Source organism: Falco punctatus, assembly GCF_963210335.1.
Source record: "Falco punctatus genome assembly, chromosome: 3".
Taxonomy (NCBI): Eukaryota; Metazoa; Chordata; class Aves; order Falconiformes; family Falconidae; genus Falco; species Falco punctatus.
The window spans coordinates 25,721,900-25,741,757 of NC_137582.1; the positions used below are offsets into that span (position 1 = coordinate 25,721,900).

Consider the following 19,858-nt stretch of genomic DNA (forward strand, 5'->3'; position numbering starts at 1 on the left):
GGAAAGCAACAAATTTTAGGTTTTATACATATTGTTGCTTTCATAAAGAAGTTACTTAGAAAAAATATTCCTAATGTATCAATTATTTTGCCTAACATTTTTATAGAAAAATATAACTGCCATACAGATACAAAGTGATCAGAATTTTGTTTCATTCTTGAAATATTAGAAATATTTCATTAGACATATGACTAGTCAGCACTTTTAGCAAAATCATTACCATATCGCTATGTTTATCAGAGTTAAGTATGGACAATAGTAATAAAATATTAGGAATACATGAAGAAGTGACTAACTTAAAAATTATTCTGTGATATATTTAGAAGATCAGAACATGGTCAGCAGTCTGCAATTTTCATGTTATTTTTACATCATAAGAAGGTCCTTATAGAAAAGACTGTGTTATCCAGTTGATATGAAAAGCTAATGCCTTTTTGTCTTATATCCTGACAGCTAAATTCTGGTTTAATCTTCAGAACATCAAGTACGAATTTCTAAGTGATAGTCTGGTCAATCCAATACTCTAATGAATAAAAGAACATGGATCTGGAAATTAATTCCAGAGTCCCTTTCCAATAGAATAAAAGAATATGGGCCTGGAAATGAATTCCAGAGTCCCTTTCCAACACAAGTTTATCTCTATCTATTTCTTTCTGTCTTTATATTCATCTTTAAGATTTCTAGAGACAGAGATTCATTCTCATAATATAATCTGTTATTGAGTTTGGCTACACTTATTAGAAAGCTGTGCTTGTTGACTAAACTAATTCTAGGATAATTTAAGTGTGTTTCATCTTGTCCTATCCTTCATCACTAGAAAGAATAGACTATTCCTTTGCATTCCATTGAAAAGCTGATTTCTTCAGCAGCTTTTTTATGAATTTGAGATTGTTGGCAATCTGTCTTTCGAATTCTGGACTAAACAACCTTAAATCTTTCCTCTTACATTCACTCTTTTGGACTCTGTCCAGTAGCTCCAGAAATAGCTTGAGGTGTCATTCAAAACTGCACCCAGTCTTCTAGCATAGAAGTTACCACTGCAAAGTCAAGCAGAACTTAAGTATTACCATCTCACTTCTTTAAAGTACAGAAAGTCAGAAACATTGAAATCTTTCGTAAAATAAATCATTACATCTTTTGAACAATGAAGAATATTTCAATATTTTGCTATCAGATATTGTTCTTACTGGCTTTGTTGCCAAATGCACTAAATTTTATAGACAAACCTAGAGGGCTAGAAATAAATGTTGGCTTTTCCTAGGATCCATTTATCCCACGAACCCATACAGATATACCGTTCAAACATACTTTGGATCTTATTGAATGGATTGTATTGAACTTACTGAATTTGGAAGTGTTCAGTGAACTCAGGAGGGGGAGCAGAGACGTGAAGAAAAATTCTGCCATCAAATGTGCAGGGTTTAGACACCTGTTCTTTTAGTATGTAAAAGGCAACTAAGAACCTTTTATCAAACCTGAGTGCTCATTAGCAAGTTCCCAACGCATGCTAGATTTATAGTGCACTCATGAATTGACAAGCACTAGGTTACGAACAAATAAATTTACATACATACATGCTTAATTACAATTTATGCAATAAGTTAAAAAAGGAAAGCTGTTAAGCTTTACAATATAAAATTTTTTATAATGTTGCTTTTGACAAAGATTCTACCATATAAAAAATTATCCTTTTGACTTCAGAAAACCATTATAAAATGTGGCCGTGTTTTTTTTTCATGTATTATCATTATTCATTTGAACAATTCTCCTTTATTAGGTAGTTTTTTGCAAGAATTTGTGGAAATTATCAACATATATTCTTATTCTGTCACAGATGTAGTACAAGCAGCTGTGAGGAGCTGAACTGTCTGGTGATAGGTGGCTTAAGTAGGCTGAAACTTTCAAAATAAATTTATTTAATGAAAAGAGCTGACATGAAATTTAGCAGCTTCCCAGTGGTAACAGCAACACTAATTACAGACTAAAGCATGAGTTCACAAAACCTGAGTATGGTTTAACTGCTTCAGAAGAGCAGCTGTCTACAGTGAAGATTCATTTTTATTTGTGTAGCTGGACTTTCAAATAACTTATCAATCTATTATCTAAATTATTTTTTTGTTTGGGCAATATAGTTTATGACCTAAGGATATTTATTGCAAACAGAGATAGTAGTGCTGCTTGAACTATACAAATTATTAGAGGTGGGCTAACCTCAAAAGACTGAACTCAGTTCAAATAAGCAGTTAGTGACTTCATGAACACAACAACTTGAAGAAACTACCTGTGTTTCTGAATAAGACCTCTCTTAACCTTTTTATGAAAGCCGTCTCTTCACCTCTTCATTAGTCACTCTAAAATCTTACTTCTATTATTATTTCTCATAATGCCCACGCTTCATTATTCTCATGCCTGATTCTAATATCCCATGGAAAGTATTGACAGAAGCCATATCTGAGGTTAAAATCTTACTGCTATTCAGAGAAGACCTGACATTTATTTGGGAAAGCCATTACCTTGTACTGAAAAATAGAATTCTTCATGGGAGGAAAATCATCTGAATTCCAGGGAATAAGCCAACATCTAACTACTGGGTGTCTTTCCTTGGGTCAGACTGTCTCACGGCTCTGGACCTGCTTTATTTGGTGTTTTCTGCAAGGCAGAAAGGAATCTCTTTCAGAAACCTCTGATTTATATTCCCTTACTTCTTCGTAGCTACAAGAAAGTCACTGCTTCCAGTCCACTTCCCTCCGATATACAAGGTGTCTGAAAAAAATGTTTCCTTCATATTCATTCAAAGATGCGGATTTTGGTGTTGAGACACAGAGTAGGAAGTCTTGTGATAATTCCCTGTAGGGAATGAAAAGCTTTCAGAGGACTGCAGGGAAGGATGAAGAGTAATAACCATATGGAAGGAGGGGGGGGGGGGGGAAGACAGAAAAGAAACCCAACTTTTTAATGTAGTACTAGGAAATATCATTAAAAAATCATAGTCTTACTAATAAGAACAGTATAGTGGAGAAATAAAAAGATGCTCATTAAAACACATTTTGAGAGGGATATTTATTTAGAATAAATCCATGATGAGAGACTTGAGAAGGTCTTCAAAAAGTTTTAAAAAATTTTGTGTTTCTTTGACTCATTCCATTTTTAATTTACATTTTGTGGGACATCACTGAAAACTTTCTCCCCAAAAAGGCCATTTATGCATCTATTGCTTTTCCTTTAAGTTTAAATAGTAACTAGCGCAGCTTGCCAGGTCTTCATCCCAACACCATAAACAGAACCCAGCTGCATCTGTGTCCAAGCTTTGAAAAATGAGGATTAGATTTTCTCTGTTTAACTTTGTCTTAAGTTTCTACAAGATTACACTATGGTTACAGTAAAACATCAGCTGTACAGCTTTCTCTTTCTTTGGTTATTGCCCCCTTAGGTATAACTCTGTAATCAAAGGGAGGTCAATTGTATCAAAATAGAAGTTTGCCAGAATTTATCTGGCATAAATTCTTCCCTCAAGATTTCATTATGAAGTGTTACTTCTGCAAAAATCCCAATAAGTATTATCCAAAATCTAAGAAATTACTTTACAAGACGAGAAACATAAATTACACGGATCTGAATAGAAAGGAGAGAGTAAGGGCTGGATCTGAAGACTGATCATGGTAAATATCATATCAGTAGTAGTAAGGTATAGTTCAAAATACCTTCATACAATGCATTTATTATAGGTAGATAGAAGGCTAACCACCGAATACGATGTAATTGGAGGATTCAATAGGGCAGTGCACATTGTCTAAAAGGAGATTCTTACAGCTTCATTCCATTTTCAGAAGTCAGAGTGAAACACATGAAATTTAAAATTCTGCATTTCAGTCCACAGTGACATCTGCATAATTCATTACCCACTCACTAGATAATCAGTTTGCCACTGCTGGTGGTGTTGAAAAAGGTTTGCAAGGGGGTCCTGGGAAGATTACAATGCTGTGATGTGCAGGCTGAAACAACTTTTAAAAATAAAGTGCCATTTAACCACCAAAAGCAAAAGACACCACCTGATCTTTACGATCTTATTTGCCTTTAGACATGAAGGTATATGTTCAGTACAACCCTGTTACATGGAAAGAGGCATAAGGTCTGTGCTAAAGATTCACAAAGCCATAGGTCTTACTATTAAAAAACACAACCAATCAAACCAACCCCCCACAAAAAAAAAAAAAAAAAAAAACAAAAAAACCAACCAACAAAAAATAAACCCAGCAGAAATCTTTCTGGCAAATAGACTTCCTAGCCATTGAGGTTAATATAGCTTTTGACGTTGGGAATATTAGTTATTTGCAGTCTGGGCATTCATTCTGCCTTCCTCAGTTGGAACTAAGCATCTTTCTGTTACATTACATAGTTACTCTGTAAGGTGTTGGGGAAAAAATTCTACTCCCATCAAGATATACAGCAAAACTCCCACTACTTTCAGTGGAGTCAGCCTGTCACCTAGTTTATATTTGTTAGTGCTCTATAATCTTGGTGTTGCCAAGTTTCATGTTGTTTAGAGTCTTCCTTAAAACTCTAACTCCCATGGCAATCTAAAATTCATCTTAACAAGAAAAGATCTTGGGAATGTAGACAAGGGAGTTGACTGATTAATTTCATCTTAAAGCAACAATTTAAAATAGATCTTAAGTTTCACACTTTTTCACCACTGACTCCATTTTCTCTGTTGGCTGAAGACATATACATATCTTCACTACAGAAGTCTAAAGGTGAGATGACTTTTTTTGCATACACTTTGCAACAAAACCTATACTTCCAGTAAGTTTGCATTTTCTGCATTGTCATGCACATGGTAGAAAAACCTCTGTCATCACTAGTGATATTCTCAAGTACGTGATACATATTTCCAGTTTATTTTCAGTGCTATATTAACAAAGGATTCAGAAAGGTGGAGGTATGGCTCTACATGCATTTTCTTTGCCAGAAAAATCAGGTTGAAAAGTTCCTGAGCTGTCACACATCTTTTTTAGCCTAATTTCTTGGTTCACTACTCCTTCAGTTATGCCAACACAACTGTTCACAGGGCCATTCTCTAAACCAGATTGCTGGTTTTCCCTCAGAAAGCAAAATTCTGTTTGTTTTTTTTTTTTTTTTTTCCTAAATCTGTTGTTACCTCACTTTTCAGAACAATTTTACAATGCGGCTATTGGAGCAGTGAACTAAAATCACAAGCATCTGGGCAAGGCATTTCTTTCCTTGTCTTTCCAGTAGAACAAATTATATGCAATTGCACACAGAATTCAAAGGACTAATGAGTAGGAACCCACATCTTGCTGGGAAAGAGCAGACATGGTAAGGGGAAAGAAAAGGCAGTTGGCAACTTTCTAGGTCTAACTTTTATATCAGCCAGTAAAATTTTTAATATCTTTTTGTACTTAATGGTAGTCAGGTAGCTAGTAATTTTTTGTTACGTGTAAACATGCAAATAAAGTGCCTAAAAAACCCATTTAAAAAAATAAATAATTGAATGGATGTTTGTCAGTTTTCTAAGTGCCAGGTGGGAACTTTCTCAGTTTTGAGGTTTTGCAGAGAAGTGAACAAATCTCAAATGTATCTGTGTAAGGACTGTCCTGACACTGCTGACCCAAACATGTTTGGAACATTTCAAGATCAAGATTAGGAGGCTTAAGATTTAATATAGGTTTTTGCATTCAAAATAATAAGATTAAAGATTGCATATCACTATTCTGGCCTAAACTGTACATGCAATGAATATACCTTGACTGAAGCTGGCCATACTGTCACCTAAATGCATGCACACTCAGGTAATCATGTAAATCATCTATCCATGCATACAGGTATTCTAACTAACTGACAGTGTCCTACAGTGCTGTAATTGTCTTCTTCACTTAGTTCTTCAATTAATTTGCTGAGTCTTTTTTATAAATTTATCATATGTCTTAAAGAGTCTACCTGTCTCCTTGAACGCCATTCTGAATGCTGATTATTTATTACTATAATATTGTAATTGCTATAACAGGCCAGCACCACCGTACTCATAACCCATGTTTGCTAGAACATCTAACCTGAGAGCAAAAAATCTGTCTGAGCAATTTAACAATCACAGTTAAAGCAACAGAAAAGGATTTTTAATAAAATTAAATCATGCTTATGCTGAAAATAACGCAACAAGTGAAATTTGCAAAATATTTATGAATTATAGACTTTTTCTGATGTTTACGTGAGATGGGTGAACTGTAATACTGTCTAAACATGCAAAGCAGTTTGTCTTTGTTGCTCTTGCTTCACAAACTGTCTATAAAACCTGAATGAGTTAAGCTTTAAGTACTTTTCCAACTCCGTAAATACATGTGTTCATCCTCCAGCATCACTGGCTATAGAAAAGCACAAAAGAGCAAAATAAGAAAATATTAAAATACCTCTCACCATCACACCAGGAGTACTTATGGGCCTGGGAATACCAGAATTTGCAACTAAACCTATAAAACAAAAGTAAAAAATTCTTACTGCCCTCACAGTTTAACTGTTTATCTTAATGGCTTCAGGGTGGTGGTTTGATGCCTGTGGCCCTTCCAATCTCAATGGGATGTTCTACACAGCTGGGCAAAACCATGGAAAGCTCAATGGCATCAAGTGGCATTACTTCAAAGGCCCCAGCTACTCCTTGCGCTCCACCACCATGATGATTCGGCCCTTGGACTTTTAAAGGCATTCAGCTGTGGATCCTGGAACAAAGCAGGACGACACTGCCCTCAGCAGCAATACTATCACCGTCTGAAGGTAAAAGGTGAAGGGCTTCTTGAAGCAACACATAGGGATGATGCAAAATCGCTTTGTTATCACTCCATAACCCACAAAAACTCCCCAACAGTCACCCCACTTTTTGAGAACTGGAGGCAGCTTCGTTTAGAAGGTGACTGCAATGATTTTCCAGAGAAGAACAGCTGGATCTGGTTATGCTGCCCAAAACCGGTGCTTGTCAGTGGATGTGGGGGTTTTTTGTTTGTTTGTTTGATTGATTTTTAATAAAAGATGCAAAACCATACCAGATTATGCAGCAACAGCATCACAATTTGAAGAACTGAAATGCATCAACCATGATCTATTGAATAGAATGTTATTCAGCAGTGAAATGCTAACATTATACCCATGAAAGAGGATTACAGAGATACAGAGACACCTTTATTAAAACTCACCTGAAAGCACTCACAGTGACCACTCTAAATATTGTTTTTCCTAAATGAACTGAATTTCAATGGTGGATGGATTTATGTTAATCCCACAGTCAAATAATTTGTGCTAATATTATTTTTCATTAAAGCCTTTAAGGACATGTTTCTCATAAATTAACTGAGTTAAACATATGAAGAATGATAAGGGTGATAAGCATAAATTCTTCAGTTGCTCTGCAGAGGTAAAACAGATAATTGGCATAATCCCTGAGCTAGGATTTATAGTGTGATAACAAAAGTAGCCATGTTTTGAAGTTTTTCTCTTCTTTCATTAAAGGCAGTCTGAATGTCATGCAGAAAAATTAATGGAAGGTTTAAAGAATGTGAAAGATTATCCTAAAGGAAATATAAAATTTTGCATGGAATATTTCCATCAAAAGTACACAGGAAGGAAAACTGTTAGGGTATATTAAAATTACATAAATGCATAGCTTAAGGCAATGGATTCATTTTAGAGTATCCTTGCATGTGCACAATTTATCATTAATTATTTTACTTTTTTATTACATTTTTGTGAATATCAGAAGCATGCCAGTTCTACACAGTGCTTAGGCTACAACTATAAAAAAATACTCATCAGAACTGTATAGAAAATAAAGATTTGTGAACTTGTAAATAGCATGTTTATATTTCCTGTAATGGTCATTTAATTTGTACAGGCAGCCCAGACCCTATGCAAACGGTGCAAAGCCTCAAAAGGATATAAATATTAAAAGAACTTTAAAAGACTGCTTACAGGTTACTAACAAGTAATTTTGCTGTATTAAAATGTTACAGAAGTGTGGGGCAAGATACACAATTCAACTACTGGAAAAGATAAAGTTCCTATAATAACAAGCAACAAATTAGCTGGGTGGCCCATGAGGGTATAGAGACAACTCTTTGCATTTACAGCCCCTTGGGATTTAGTCATGAATAAAGTCCATTTGGGAAAGTAGCTTGCAGTCGTTCTACTTCTGCTATATATAAAATGAAAAAGTTTACCCTGCTCCCACAGAAATAAAAAATTCCATTCTCATCAGTTAAATTGGGACCAACATGACATGAAGAATCTGCATGTGGTGAGTTTTTTGCTTGTTTGTTTGTTGCTTTGTTTCATTCATTAAACCGTTACTGAGATCAGGCACAACAAAGGTCTGATTCTTTTTTAAATGATAATGATAACAGAGTAACTGCTTTTATTTTTTGCTTTTATTCCTTTTTTTTTTTTTTTTTTTTTACCAGTTTATTTCTATGGAATAGAAAAAAAAATGCTTGGATTTTTTTAAACATCCCTTCTTAAAGATCATAAGGCCCCACAGGGTTCTCTGTTTTTGTTACAATTTGATGTATGTTTGGTTTTAAGTGGGAAGTTCTTTGGTTTTGTGTATTTGTATATATTTATATATATATTTGAAATAATCTTGCCTAAGGGTTAATTTGCTGTTTTCTGCTGAACAAGTTACCAAGCTACTCCTTACTCAGCAATTTCACAGAGCTGTTTTGTCTCAGTTACCAGCAGTTTTCAGAAATGATCTTCATTTATGTGCGAAGTATGTGATCCATCTTCCTCCATATTCTCAAAAGATATATTTTTGCAGATCTCCAAGTTAGGAATGCCGTTTTTGCAGATCATATTGCAAAAGGCAAAACGCATTTAAAATCAAAAGCATGATATTTACTGTTTATTTATCTGTGTTTGAAAAAAATGTGGATTTGGTTTCTTATCCTTGATAATAAAACATTTTAAAAAATTGCAGAGTCCGTGATTTGCTTTGCCTTAAATATACATTTCTGTCACAGGCTGACAACATTTTACAAGCCACCATCTCCTTGTAAGAAATATTAATACCTTTCAACAAAGCCTAGGAAGGGAGTGTAATTAGCTTGTCCAGAAATTAATATTTCTAACCTTTCACATCCATATTTCAGTATTTTTATTTGATTTCCCTGATTGAAACCATGGGACTATATTTGTTATTTCAAGTTCAAATCATAAAAAACTCTATCAATCTTGAAAATAAAATGTTTCTTGAATTCCACAGGCAAAGATACAAATTGAAGTGTAATGCTTGTTTCTTTTGCTTTATGTATTCTTCTACCACCCATTCTATCATGTTCCATGGCACTGACAAATCTCTACTGATCTCTTAGCCAGAAATACCTCTTGCTCCATTTGTATGCCTTTTAATGCTACAGGGATTGGTTTTAACATCTCTTTGTAGTCAATTTATCCTCATTTTCTCAGGAATTTTTGCCTTATTGGACTTGTTCATTGTGTTCCTTTGGACCAACCTAACTTTTTAAATCAACACTAAAGCTGTGAGGAACTACATAAAAGCACATTTTGCTCCTTAAGTTGAAGATGTACGTACTACATGAATTGAAGAGTTACAAGTAGTAAAAATGGTCTTTGTGGATTTGATTTATATTAAAATGTTGCTTGCCTTGAAAGATCCTAAAAAAGTAGTCAATGTCAATGGTAATAGTAACTTCAACCTCCACAGATAAATTTTTATAAAACTGAAATACACAATTTTTTCACAATTCAACAGATGTGTTTTCTGTAGCATATAGATCCTTAATTTTTAATATCTTCTAAGGATGGAGATGTAATTTAAATGCACATTTTGTAAGTGCCCCAGCATGCAGTACTGCCCTATTAGGTAGACAAGTCATCTACATTTATAATCCTCTGTACAACAGGTTCCCAAGACAAGAGTTCCTTAAAAAACCCTTCCAGCTATAATAACAACGTTCTTCTCTGCAGACCTCCAGCTCAAACCACAGTTTTGACCATGCCTCAAATAACCTCGTTTGGAATTGGCATAGCATTCCTCCTTTGGGAAGAACAAAACTGAAACAGCAATCACAATAAGAGCTTAACTCTTTAGGTAGGATCAAGCTTAATTTGCAACCAGACTGTGCTACAGTTCTGCCAAAAGGCATTCCTACCTACCAGCTTTTACACAAGCCGGACAGCTTGAGGAGAGAGGCAGTAACTCCTGCGAATACAGCTGACTGCTGGTGTTGCCTGACTCCGACCTATGTCTGAAGAAAACTTGAGAAAACCAATCAAAATGACCTTTTCTAAATTTTATCTAGAGGAACTGTAATCTCAGGCCAAAAAAAGAAAAAAATCCAGAAAGCACCAAAAATGAAATAAATGAAAAGAGCTAATTCCAGCAGGAAGGGAGGATTAAGGGATAGCATGTGGAAGGTAGAGGAGCAAGAGCAGGAAAGAGAGAAGGCAGGGATATGGGAGTGTAACGAAAAGAGGGAAAAGGCAGACAGGGAAGACATACTTGTGAGACATACTCGTGAGACATAGCAGCTCCACATTTCCTGTGCCATGTCTGGCACACAGTGTAAGAACTCCCTTCTCCTCCAGGAGTGGGTTCAGACACAGAGGGGGGTCTGCCCCCCTCTCCCTGGCTCCTCCTCGTATGAGCAGGAATCTAGGGGTCTCATTTGGGTTTGTATGCTTTGGGGGTGTTGTTTGTATGCTTTTTTAATTTTTGCACAGGGATCAATTCGGTATGGATCTTTTAGAAGACAAGCTACTTTTGGTTATGTCAAGATGCTCTGTACCAAGTCCTTTAAAAACTGAAAAGTTCCTTTAGAAAATGCTATATTCTGTTGTGTGAATTTTAAATACTGATAATGAAATGGAACCTACACCCGTGCAAAATCTTCTGAAATTAGAGTCTTTATTCTTCCACTAGCTAAAATTTCTGTTGGGAGCAGACCTTATTCTCCATATAAATGGTCTGTGCAATTTTCCAAACCAGTGAGTTCCACTGAAGAAAATTAAAGAATGGATATATACTCTATATAAATATGACCCCCCCAAAACCACTGATATATTGAAGTACATGAAGGCCTAGCTGTCTTAGTAGAGATAATCTTGAGCTCCAAAGTATTACCATAAATTTTCTCTATCGTTATGCTTCTTAGCTTTCTCTCACTTTAATAGCACCCTTGTGCCTCCTTTCAAACTGCTGGCAGTGCTTGCCTTCTGCTGCCTGGAAGTAGTCACAGGAAGTCAAGTGCCACATTTAACAAACCAAAGACCTTCAGATGCTTGTGATCACAACCACATCACCTGTGGGGAGAGCAAAGTAGTCCCCGCCAAACCGTGGGAAGGTACCTTTCTTGACAGTCATTTGCTCTGCAAGGCCATGGAGGGAAAAATCGGCACATATGTACACAAAGGACCTTCTTTCTATTTAAACAGAAAATGAATACTTTGCCAGGTCAGCCCTAGGAGCCCTAACAGGCCTCCAGAAGAGTAACTCATCGTCACCTGCTTCAGCCCAATAGAAAAAGAAGGGAGAAAAAAACTCTGAAACAAGGAAAAGGAAAATTGGAGAATCTTGATACACTGAGATAGGTAAGAAAGAATTGAAAAAGAGTGAGAAAATGGCTGTTATAGGATAAGACAGGTAAGAATGCAAAGCAATCATATTAATGAGCTAAAGGCAAGGCCAGCAAAAGAAGAAAGTCAGTCTGATGAAAAGATTATGTAGAAATGACAAAGATGAAAGCACAGGAAAAGGAAGAAAATTAAGAAGAATTAGGCAGAGGAATCTGTTAATATATTTATTAAAGGATAAATAGCATTCAATTAATTTTAAAAAGCCTAAAAGGAACACTGTCACCATTTTACTTTCTGCTTTTATTTAATATTTACAGAGCAATGGAGATACATTGACATATGGTAAAATCTAAAGCAATACTTAAAAAGCAGTCACTTGTTAGAGGAATTTTTGGTAACATGCTGCCTGAGAAGCAGTTCATGCTTTTAGCATGAGACAAGAATCGACCAGTAGATAAATCAAGTTTGGATAATATTTACTCTTCCACTGAAAGATGTGGATCTCCATCCTTTCGTAGCCCTCTCATGCTTATATTTAGAATCATTGTCTGCTCTAAAGGAAACTGCAAATCTCAGACCTGATGTCATTCAGCTGCATTGTTGAACTACTGGTTTGTTTTCTTTTGAGTAATGGAGCAGAACTCCTGGATATATGTTTTACTCTTTCTTTTTTTTTTTTTTTTTTGTTTTTTTATTAAAAGGCCTGTGCTTTGGTGGTCATCTTTCATCTACCAGAGATGACTATTTAATCTCTCTTTGATATCACCACTTAGTGCTGTTTGTTCTATAAACCCCGCCAGGCAAAATTCTCCTCCTGGACTCATGCAGTGATTCTTGTCTCCAGTCTTCTGCTCTGCTTTCATGTGGAGTGAGTATCACACTGCCAGGCACCAATACTGCCTTTTTTGAGGGGTTTCATTCAGTCCTTCCAGGAAATCTGAAACTCCTTGGAGCATCAGTGCAGGTTCTGGGTCTCACAAAACCTGGCCCATCCCTGCACACTGACAAGCAGCTGCCCAAATCTTGCTGGCTGAAAGCCACATCTGGGCTATCTGTACCCTAGTCCAGGCAATGGAGTAGTCATCAAGCCCCCCCCCCCCCTCCCCCTCCTACCCATTTCTCCTGGTATAACGTGCTGTCCCAAGAGTGGAGAGAAGCACGGCCCAGGAGGCACTGTGATGGCAGTTTCTCAGGAGGTGGTGCCTCTGCACATCTCCAGGCTGTGCACAGGGTAAAGCAGCCCCTGTGGAGTGAAGGTGCTGGCTCTTAGACTGCCTGGTCACAAGCCAAACGTGATACAAATACATGTCAGTATTTTTTAAGAAGTACAGCCTCAATAGCCAAAGGCTTTTCCACTTATTTGTTCTGTTTATTAGACTAAGAAACTAACTCTGGTTTTACCACAGGAAGAGACAGGCAATTCTCTAAACGCATAGGTGGAGATGTGTCCAGTGCTACTCAAGAGGACTAATACACCCTCTTGCCTTTAGCATGTTACCAAAGCTTTGGTGTTTAGAGTTTTAAAGGCTTTGGGAAAAGACAATAAGGTAATACATTGGACTTGTTGTTGTAAAAAGAAATTTATAAGCAACAACAGTTTTGAGTACCCAACAGTGCAAAATGAAGAGGTGGGAAATTTACCTCTGTGACTGTGGCTATGGGTTTGTTAACAGAGGTTTAGACAGGAGCCAGCAGCTCTGTCACCGCTTCTTTTCCATTGTGTGGCTTGTGCAAATTCACGTGGCACCAGCATCTTCTGAATCTCCTTTCCAGCCACTGTAAGCTGCCCCACAGCCCAAAGACTAGATGTGGCTCAGGCTGATAGAATCTGAAACAGATTAAATGATACTACTGCAAGTCAATGTGTAATACAGGAAATCGAAGGAGATTTATAAGGTGACTAACCTGTTCCAGTTAATGTTTTACACATGTAAGTATTCAGACACACACACACACACACACACAAAAAGCAAACAAACAAACAAAAAACCCACAACAAAAAAAAAACAACAAAAAACCCAGGCAAAAAAATGCTTATATTTTCAGTACAATTAGGTATAATATAAACATATTAAAAATATAATTTAAATAACCACTAGATGTGTGCAGAAAACGGTAAAGAGCTCATCCTACAGCAAAGCAAGCTATCCTGCCATCTGGGGTCACTCAGAGATGCAGAGGAGCTCTTATGTATGAAGTTCCTGCTGTCTGCTGCCACCTATAGATCAAAAAGGAGCTTTCCCAAAGATGTGGTCATCGCCGTTATCAACTAAACATGCAATGAAAAGATCTAAAGAAAGGAGTCGGAAGGCACTGCTAAAAAGTATTAGGATGTCCAGCATGGATGGTCAAAGTTAAGTCTATATTTAGGTACGTGCTTTCAGTTTTAAAAGTACTGAACTCCCGCTGATTTCAATTTATCCCAAATGGACTAAAAATACATTGGTTTTATAGCAGTGTAGACTTTCCCTAAGGAAAACAGTGATGTTTACAGAGTAAAAACGTTGCTCAAAAAACCATAGTTGATGGAGAAAGGTGAATCACACAAAACCATTCTAAAAAGTCATGTTACATTTACTACAATCTGACTAGACCAGAGATACGTACATGGGCCACACATCAGGAGGCCTGAGAAAGAACCAAAGAACAGAAAGCTATACTTCGAGGTGGGAACTAAACTATGTTTTTAAAAGCCACATTAAAATAATCTTCAAGACAAATACTCAGCAGTTGTAAATGCAATAATTCAGTTTGTTCTTCCAACCTAAATTTAGCCAACTTATGCATAATGCATTATCCTGAAAGTCTTTAATTACTCCCTCACACATTGGTTTTATTGCACGGTCCAAGAATCACATTGCAATAGGGTTTTTTACTCAGAGGAATGATTCATCAGGAAATGAAAATATATCCTTATAATTTTACATTTTTAAGTCCCCAACTAATCAGCTCATTTTGGTGCCTTTATTTACTCTGGAATCATATTTAGCAATACAAAAATTACTGTGTCTTGTGAAGAATTCAAGCATGCCTTTTTTCTCCTAAGTGCACCTGAGTGATACTGGCCATAAGACGGTTCAAATTAATATCTTCAGAGCAGCCCAAACTCCTAATCCTGTTGCCGTACATAAGCTATCTCATTTCTCTGACCTTTCACTTTCCAGTGTTCAAACCAGAGTTGCGCTGAGGTTTATTCACAGGTCACAAGGCCACAGATAACCTTAGACATTACCAGGGCTCCATGTCATTTTCTTACAGAAACCAGAAGAGGATCAGTATTTAGAAAGCTGGAGAAATCCGGTTGTTCATGCCCTTTTATCAACTTTGAGTTTCAAAATGTGTGAACTTAGCAGCTCCAAACAAATAAAAATGAATGCAGATGAAACAGAAGCAGAAGCAATTTGGTTACCCACAGGCCACAAGCATGAACGGACAAACCCCGTTTTGTTCACGGCTGACCAGAAGGTGCCCAGAAGGCTGCATCCCGGTTGACATGGTGCCTGTGGCACAGCATGAGGAGCTGGTGCTGTGTTACACACGCAGTCAAGATTTCAATATGAGCACCTTGGCTGTGAAGGAACATCAGCTTACGGAGTACATAATATGGGGAAAAGCAGTCTTTTAAATGGAGGTTTAAAAGTTGAAAGGCCATTTCTCATGGCAGCTGTGCCCTGGCACTGTGATTCAGTTCTCATCTGCTCAGCACACAACCAGTGAGCTTGGGGCCTTGTGGTGAAAATAGGATTAAAGTCCTTCCTTCTGCTCTTCATCTTCTTCAGGTCAGATGAAGCTCTCACCATGAAGAGAATCAGACACTACATCCCACACTAACTCAAGCAGCCCTTCTCGCAATCACTAATACACACCTGAAGAGCCCCAAATCAGCACCATTATTTCACATGCTTGTGTCTAGTTAGGCATATCCACTTATGAGTTAAACACTGAAATATTTTGAGGATGTGATTCTGTGTGTCAGTCTGTTGACTTTAGAAAAGACTTAGTGTAGCCCTGTTGTGGAGAGTCCAGCTTTTTGCTTAATGCCACAGATTTCTTAAACGAGATATTTTCCAACTGTCTACACTTTTAAGAGCACACCCAGGAACTAGTACTTTCTGAGCATGTCACACCTAGTGAATAAGAGAAAATGGCTGCCCTAATGCACAGCAATCCTACTCCTACCGAAGGCAAGGGAAGGTTGATAATAAAGTCAATGTAAGGCCTTTTGAAGTACTAACATTTGCGATTGCATGGACAGCTGAGCTGTTTCAATAGGGACTGAATCATGCCCCTTGACACACCTTTTCTGCGGGTTTTAACACTGCATCTCTTGACATCTTCAGCTCCCAGAACTTCAGAGCAGGTTCAGTCTATCAAAAGGAACACAGAATTTGTGGTCTTTACTCTGGAACATTATTTAAAACAAAACAAAACAAAACAAAACAAAACATTCTCCTTTCTCCACAAAAATAAAGTCAGGAAAAGCTATTTGGCATTATTTCTTTCTGTGTTCTCTTTGTCAGAAACAACAGTCAATGAGGCTATCACACAAAATAGCAAGACAAGGAAAGCAAGGACTTTGGAGTCCACTAGGTTCCTGCATGATCCATGGGAATATGGAGAAATGCCATGGTGCGTGCACCTGTCTGACTTTCCTGCTGGCATCTGCGAATTACCGTATTAAACCATCATCCAGGAAGGAACATGAACAGCAACATACTAAGTATGTCAAAACATTGAATGGGTTATCAAACACATCTAATTTGTAAAAGAAATCTTTAGTGCTCAGCAAGTCAATTGTGAGATTAGTATCATGGGAGGCATAAACTTAGTATTCCACCAGGAAATTTCAGGTTACTCTATGCACCCTAAAGTATTTATTTCCAGTTAGTGCTCTGCACCTTGTTATCAGAAATGATGATTGCACGATAAACAGCACTATTACTCAGCCAGCAGAACCCTGCCAAAATGCAATGCCCTCTTTGGTACACCAGTGAAATGAGCTTCAGCAATATGGGTAAGATTTCACCTTCCTCACCCCCTAAAGGCCACATGCCCAAGAGAGTCTTTTCAACCCTTGTGTCTTTCCCCATTTTCATTGATCAGTTTTGAACTGAAGCATCCTTGGGTTGTCTTTTTATTTTTCTTTCTTCTTCCTTCTGGCATGTGCTTGTGGAAATGCTTAAAAAAATGTTAATATGGTCATGATCCTAAAGCAGCTCCATTTGTACAGAAACTTTCAACAACTGTGTTGAAACTAATAATTTTGAAACTTTTTGACTGTTCCTTCATATGACATCTGTGAAGAACCAGAAATCTAACTAAAGAGAGACATGCAAGACGAGTTTTAATTTTAGGAAACTGCAGCTGCACTACAGCCCCTTGGGACAAGGTTAAGTGGGTGTCACTTGAAGACTTGCCAAGGACCAAGCTATCCTTCATGGGCTCCATACCCATACATCATGGAGCTAAAAGAAAACAGCATAAAGCTGCTTCTTCCACTTTTTCAGTTTGCTGTGAGTAGCTGGGGGATAGGAACATCCTATGTGCACTGCCAAGAGGGTACAGGCTGACAAGGCAGATTGACGAGCTTCTGCTGGGAAAAAATAAAAAATAAAAGTCTTCTCTCTAAAAGTCACTTAACTGTTTGCCAGTGGTTTGGAAAGACTGGTGGGCACTCCAGCATCCAGGGCATTGGGGTGCCTTGGAGAGGTGTGGAGAGGTCACTGTCAGCTTTGGAGTCTAGTTAGTGTTCATGTTCAGCTTCAAAAGAAGTCTTCTGCTGTCAACCAGGGTTTGCTTTGCTCAGGTTGGACTATCACCATACTTCCAAGATCAGCCCCTTTGTGGGGTGATGTCTTGCTCCCCAACAGTATCACCAGGACAGTCAGTGGCTGGGTTATTCTCAGCTTATTCTAGCTCAGGTGCAGCACACAACCTACCCAAAAAAATAATGGTTAACTTCTCAAAAACAGTGTAAATCCAAAGACTTTCTGATATTTAATAGGCTATGACCTTTAGATCCCCCACACATTATATTCCAGTGGAAATCTGCTGCTGAGTTGTGCTCCTCTGACTTCTTTATTTTGTTTTGTATATCCAGGTGAGAAACAATCACTGCAAAATGAAACCATGTCACTGTTTGCTGGCGTTTAACGTTGCACAGAGGAAAAAATACAGTCTGAGGAAATATCAGGGTATTCTCACTGAGGTTTTCTTAGTAACTTGTATATACAGAGTTGAGGAAGAGGGGAAAAAAGATAGTAGTTAAAAAGGAGTAAAAACATATCTGCGAGTGCAGGCTTCTCAGATCATCCCAGGGCCTCCATCAGAAGAAGGTCCTATGTGCTAGATACAACGGCAAAAGGTGAAACACAATCTCCAGAGATGAAGTTAAAAATAGTGGCATGGCATTGGTGATGCTGACAAAGAAAAGATAAAAAAAAAAAAGCAAAACCGAGCAAGCAACATCTTGTCTGTCTGATTCAAAGTCTCACTCCTTATGAAACGTGAAAAAGTGAAGGAAAGATGCAGCATGACCAGACTTTGAAGTCCTGGGTTTTTTTTGTGGTCTGCCGATCACTATGACCTAGACAGTCACTTCATTTGCTGGTGATGGAGCTGCCCAGTTTGTGTTCACTGGCCCCTGTGCTCCCTCTAAAGCCCCCTCACAAACACATGGACTTGAAAGGAGAAGCAGTAATTCAGGAAGTCTCTGGACACAGCAGGGTTACTTCTGTAATATGGAAGGGTTAAGATCGAAAACCAAAGTAGTTTAATTCTATTTTCAGAAATCAGTAACTAATGCAGGATTATCTTTAATGACAGACACCGAGGTGTCAAAGGACTGTGTCAAGTTTCAGACCTTTCCATAGTTTAAATTCCTGTGTTTAATCAAAGGTTAACTGAATCATTGCTGGTAGTGAAGAGTTACTTCAACGCAGCGTTATTGTGGGTGGCCTACTATAAGTAATACCACATTCGGGCAGCAGTCTCCTACATGCAAATATATTTCCCATGCATGTCTCTGTGTACAGAAAATATACGAGATAGTATATACAAACTATCTCTCAGGAGATGGTGCAAAATAATTCTAGCTTCAATTATTTCTTAATTGGTTCATCCCTTAGCTGAATAAGCTTATTTATTGTTGCGACTCTTCAAAAATGATTTTCTTTCAGATAGGATAAAATGAAACAATAGCAATTAGATTCCTTTAATTCCTGGATGTCAAAACTCGTATAAGCAGAGTTGTCTCCTGTTGTGTCATCCTGCATTTTCTTATTTGCCTTTTTTTTTCTTTCTTTGGACAGCTTAATACTTAGAGGAAAAAAAAAGCAAAAAAAAAACCCCAAAACCCCAACAGGGAATCAAAATTTTGTGAGTTGATTGTTTATTGGTTTGGCAGTAGTATATATACATCAAGTAGGACATCACATAAAAATGTATTCATACCCGACAGTTGAAACGCTATTTTTTCCATCTCTAGTAATTTGTCTTTTTTGCAAATAATTTCTATGAAAAGTGTAGTATGACTGTAGAATCCACACATATGTTTTAATGTTCACATGTAGCTTTTTACCAAGTTTTGAAGAATATTCCTTCCTATCCTTTATTCCTTGTTATGGTAGCTTAATTTTTTTTTAGTTTGCTTGATGTTAACACCTGGAATGTTAATAGCCTACATTGGTTAGTTTTCTCCAAAGTATTTCTTTTGAGGCTATATATATTTTTAAATACTTTACAGGGTTCGGCCAAATATATAGAATATGTCTATGATGTCACGAAGTATATTACCATATAAAGGACTGATATATCTGACACTTATTCTGGAATTGCTTTCTAAAGCTTCCAAGTTAAAAAAAAAAAATGAATGATGTTATTAATCGAGCCGTTTCAAAAAAATTGAACTGAAAATTCTTTCCACTACAACCAAACATCCAGAACATGCTGGTCTATTCTACAAAACAAGGATTTTCACATAAGATTTACTATTAAGCAGAAATATTCAGGGCTGGGGGATTTCTTTTTAGAAATGTTTGTGGTTTCATGAAAAACCTCAGAATGAAGTGTTTCAGTTTCCAGGGAAAGGTCCACATATTTTGGTATTATGGTGGAAGAATTCTACTTTTTTATTGACTACTCCTTTTCCACCCCCAAGTTCCACTAAGGAAATCAACAATTCAATATAAATAAGAAACAATAATTATTGGGTTCCTGAAAAATATTGTAGGAAAATTTGCATTTCCTGCCCCTTTCCTCTATA

General features: G+C 37.1%; 1 protein-coding gene across 3 annotated transcripts in view; it reads left to right on the forward strand.

The window, feature by feature from the left end:
* The window catches only part of ANGPT1 (angiopoietin 1), a 200,183-nt gene extending 181,234 nt beyond the window's left edge, over positions 1–18,949 (forward strand). For 2 of the 3 annotated variants that reach the window (XM_080381255.1, XM_080381256.1), the window contains one exon: positions 6,552–18,949. In XM_080381255.1, the coding sequence (XP_080237381.1) occupies positions 6,552–6,712 (161 nt within the window). In that variant the 3' untranslated portion in view covers positions 6,713–18,949. The remainder of the gene's footprint in view (positions 1–6,551) is intronic. The other variant, XR_013927190.1, reaches the window with a different exon arrangement.
* The last annotated feature ends 909 nt before the right edge of the window (positions 18,950–19,858 follow it).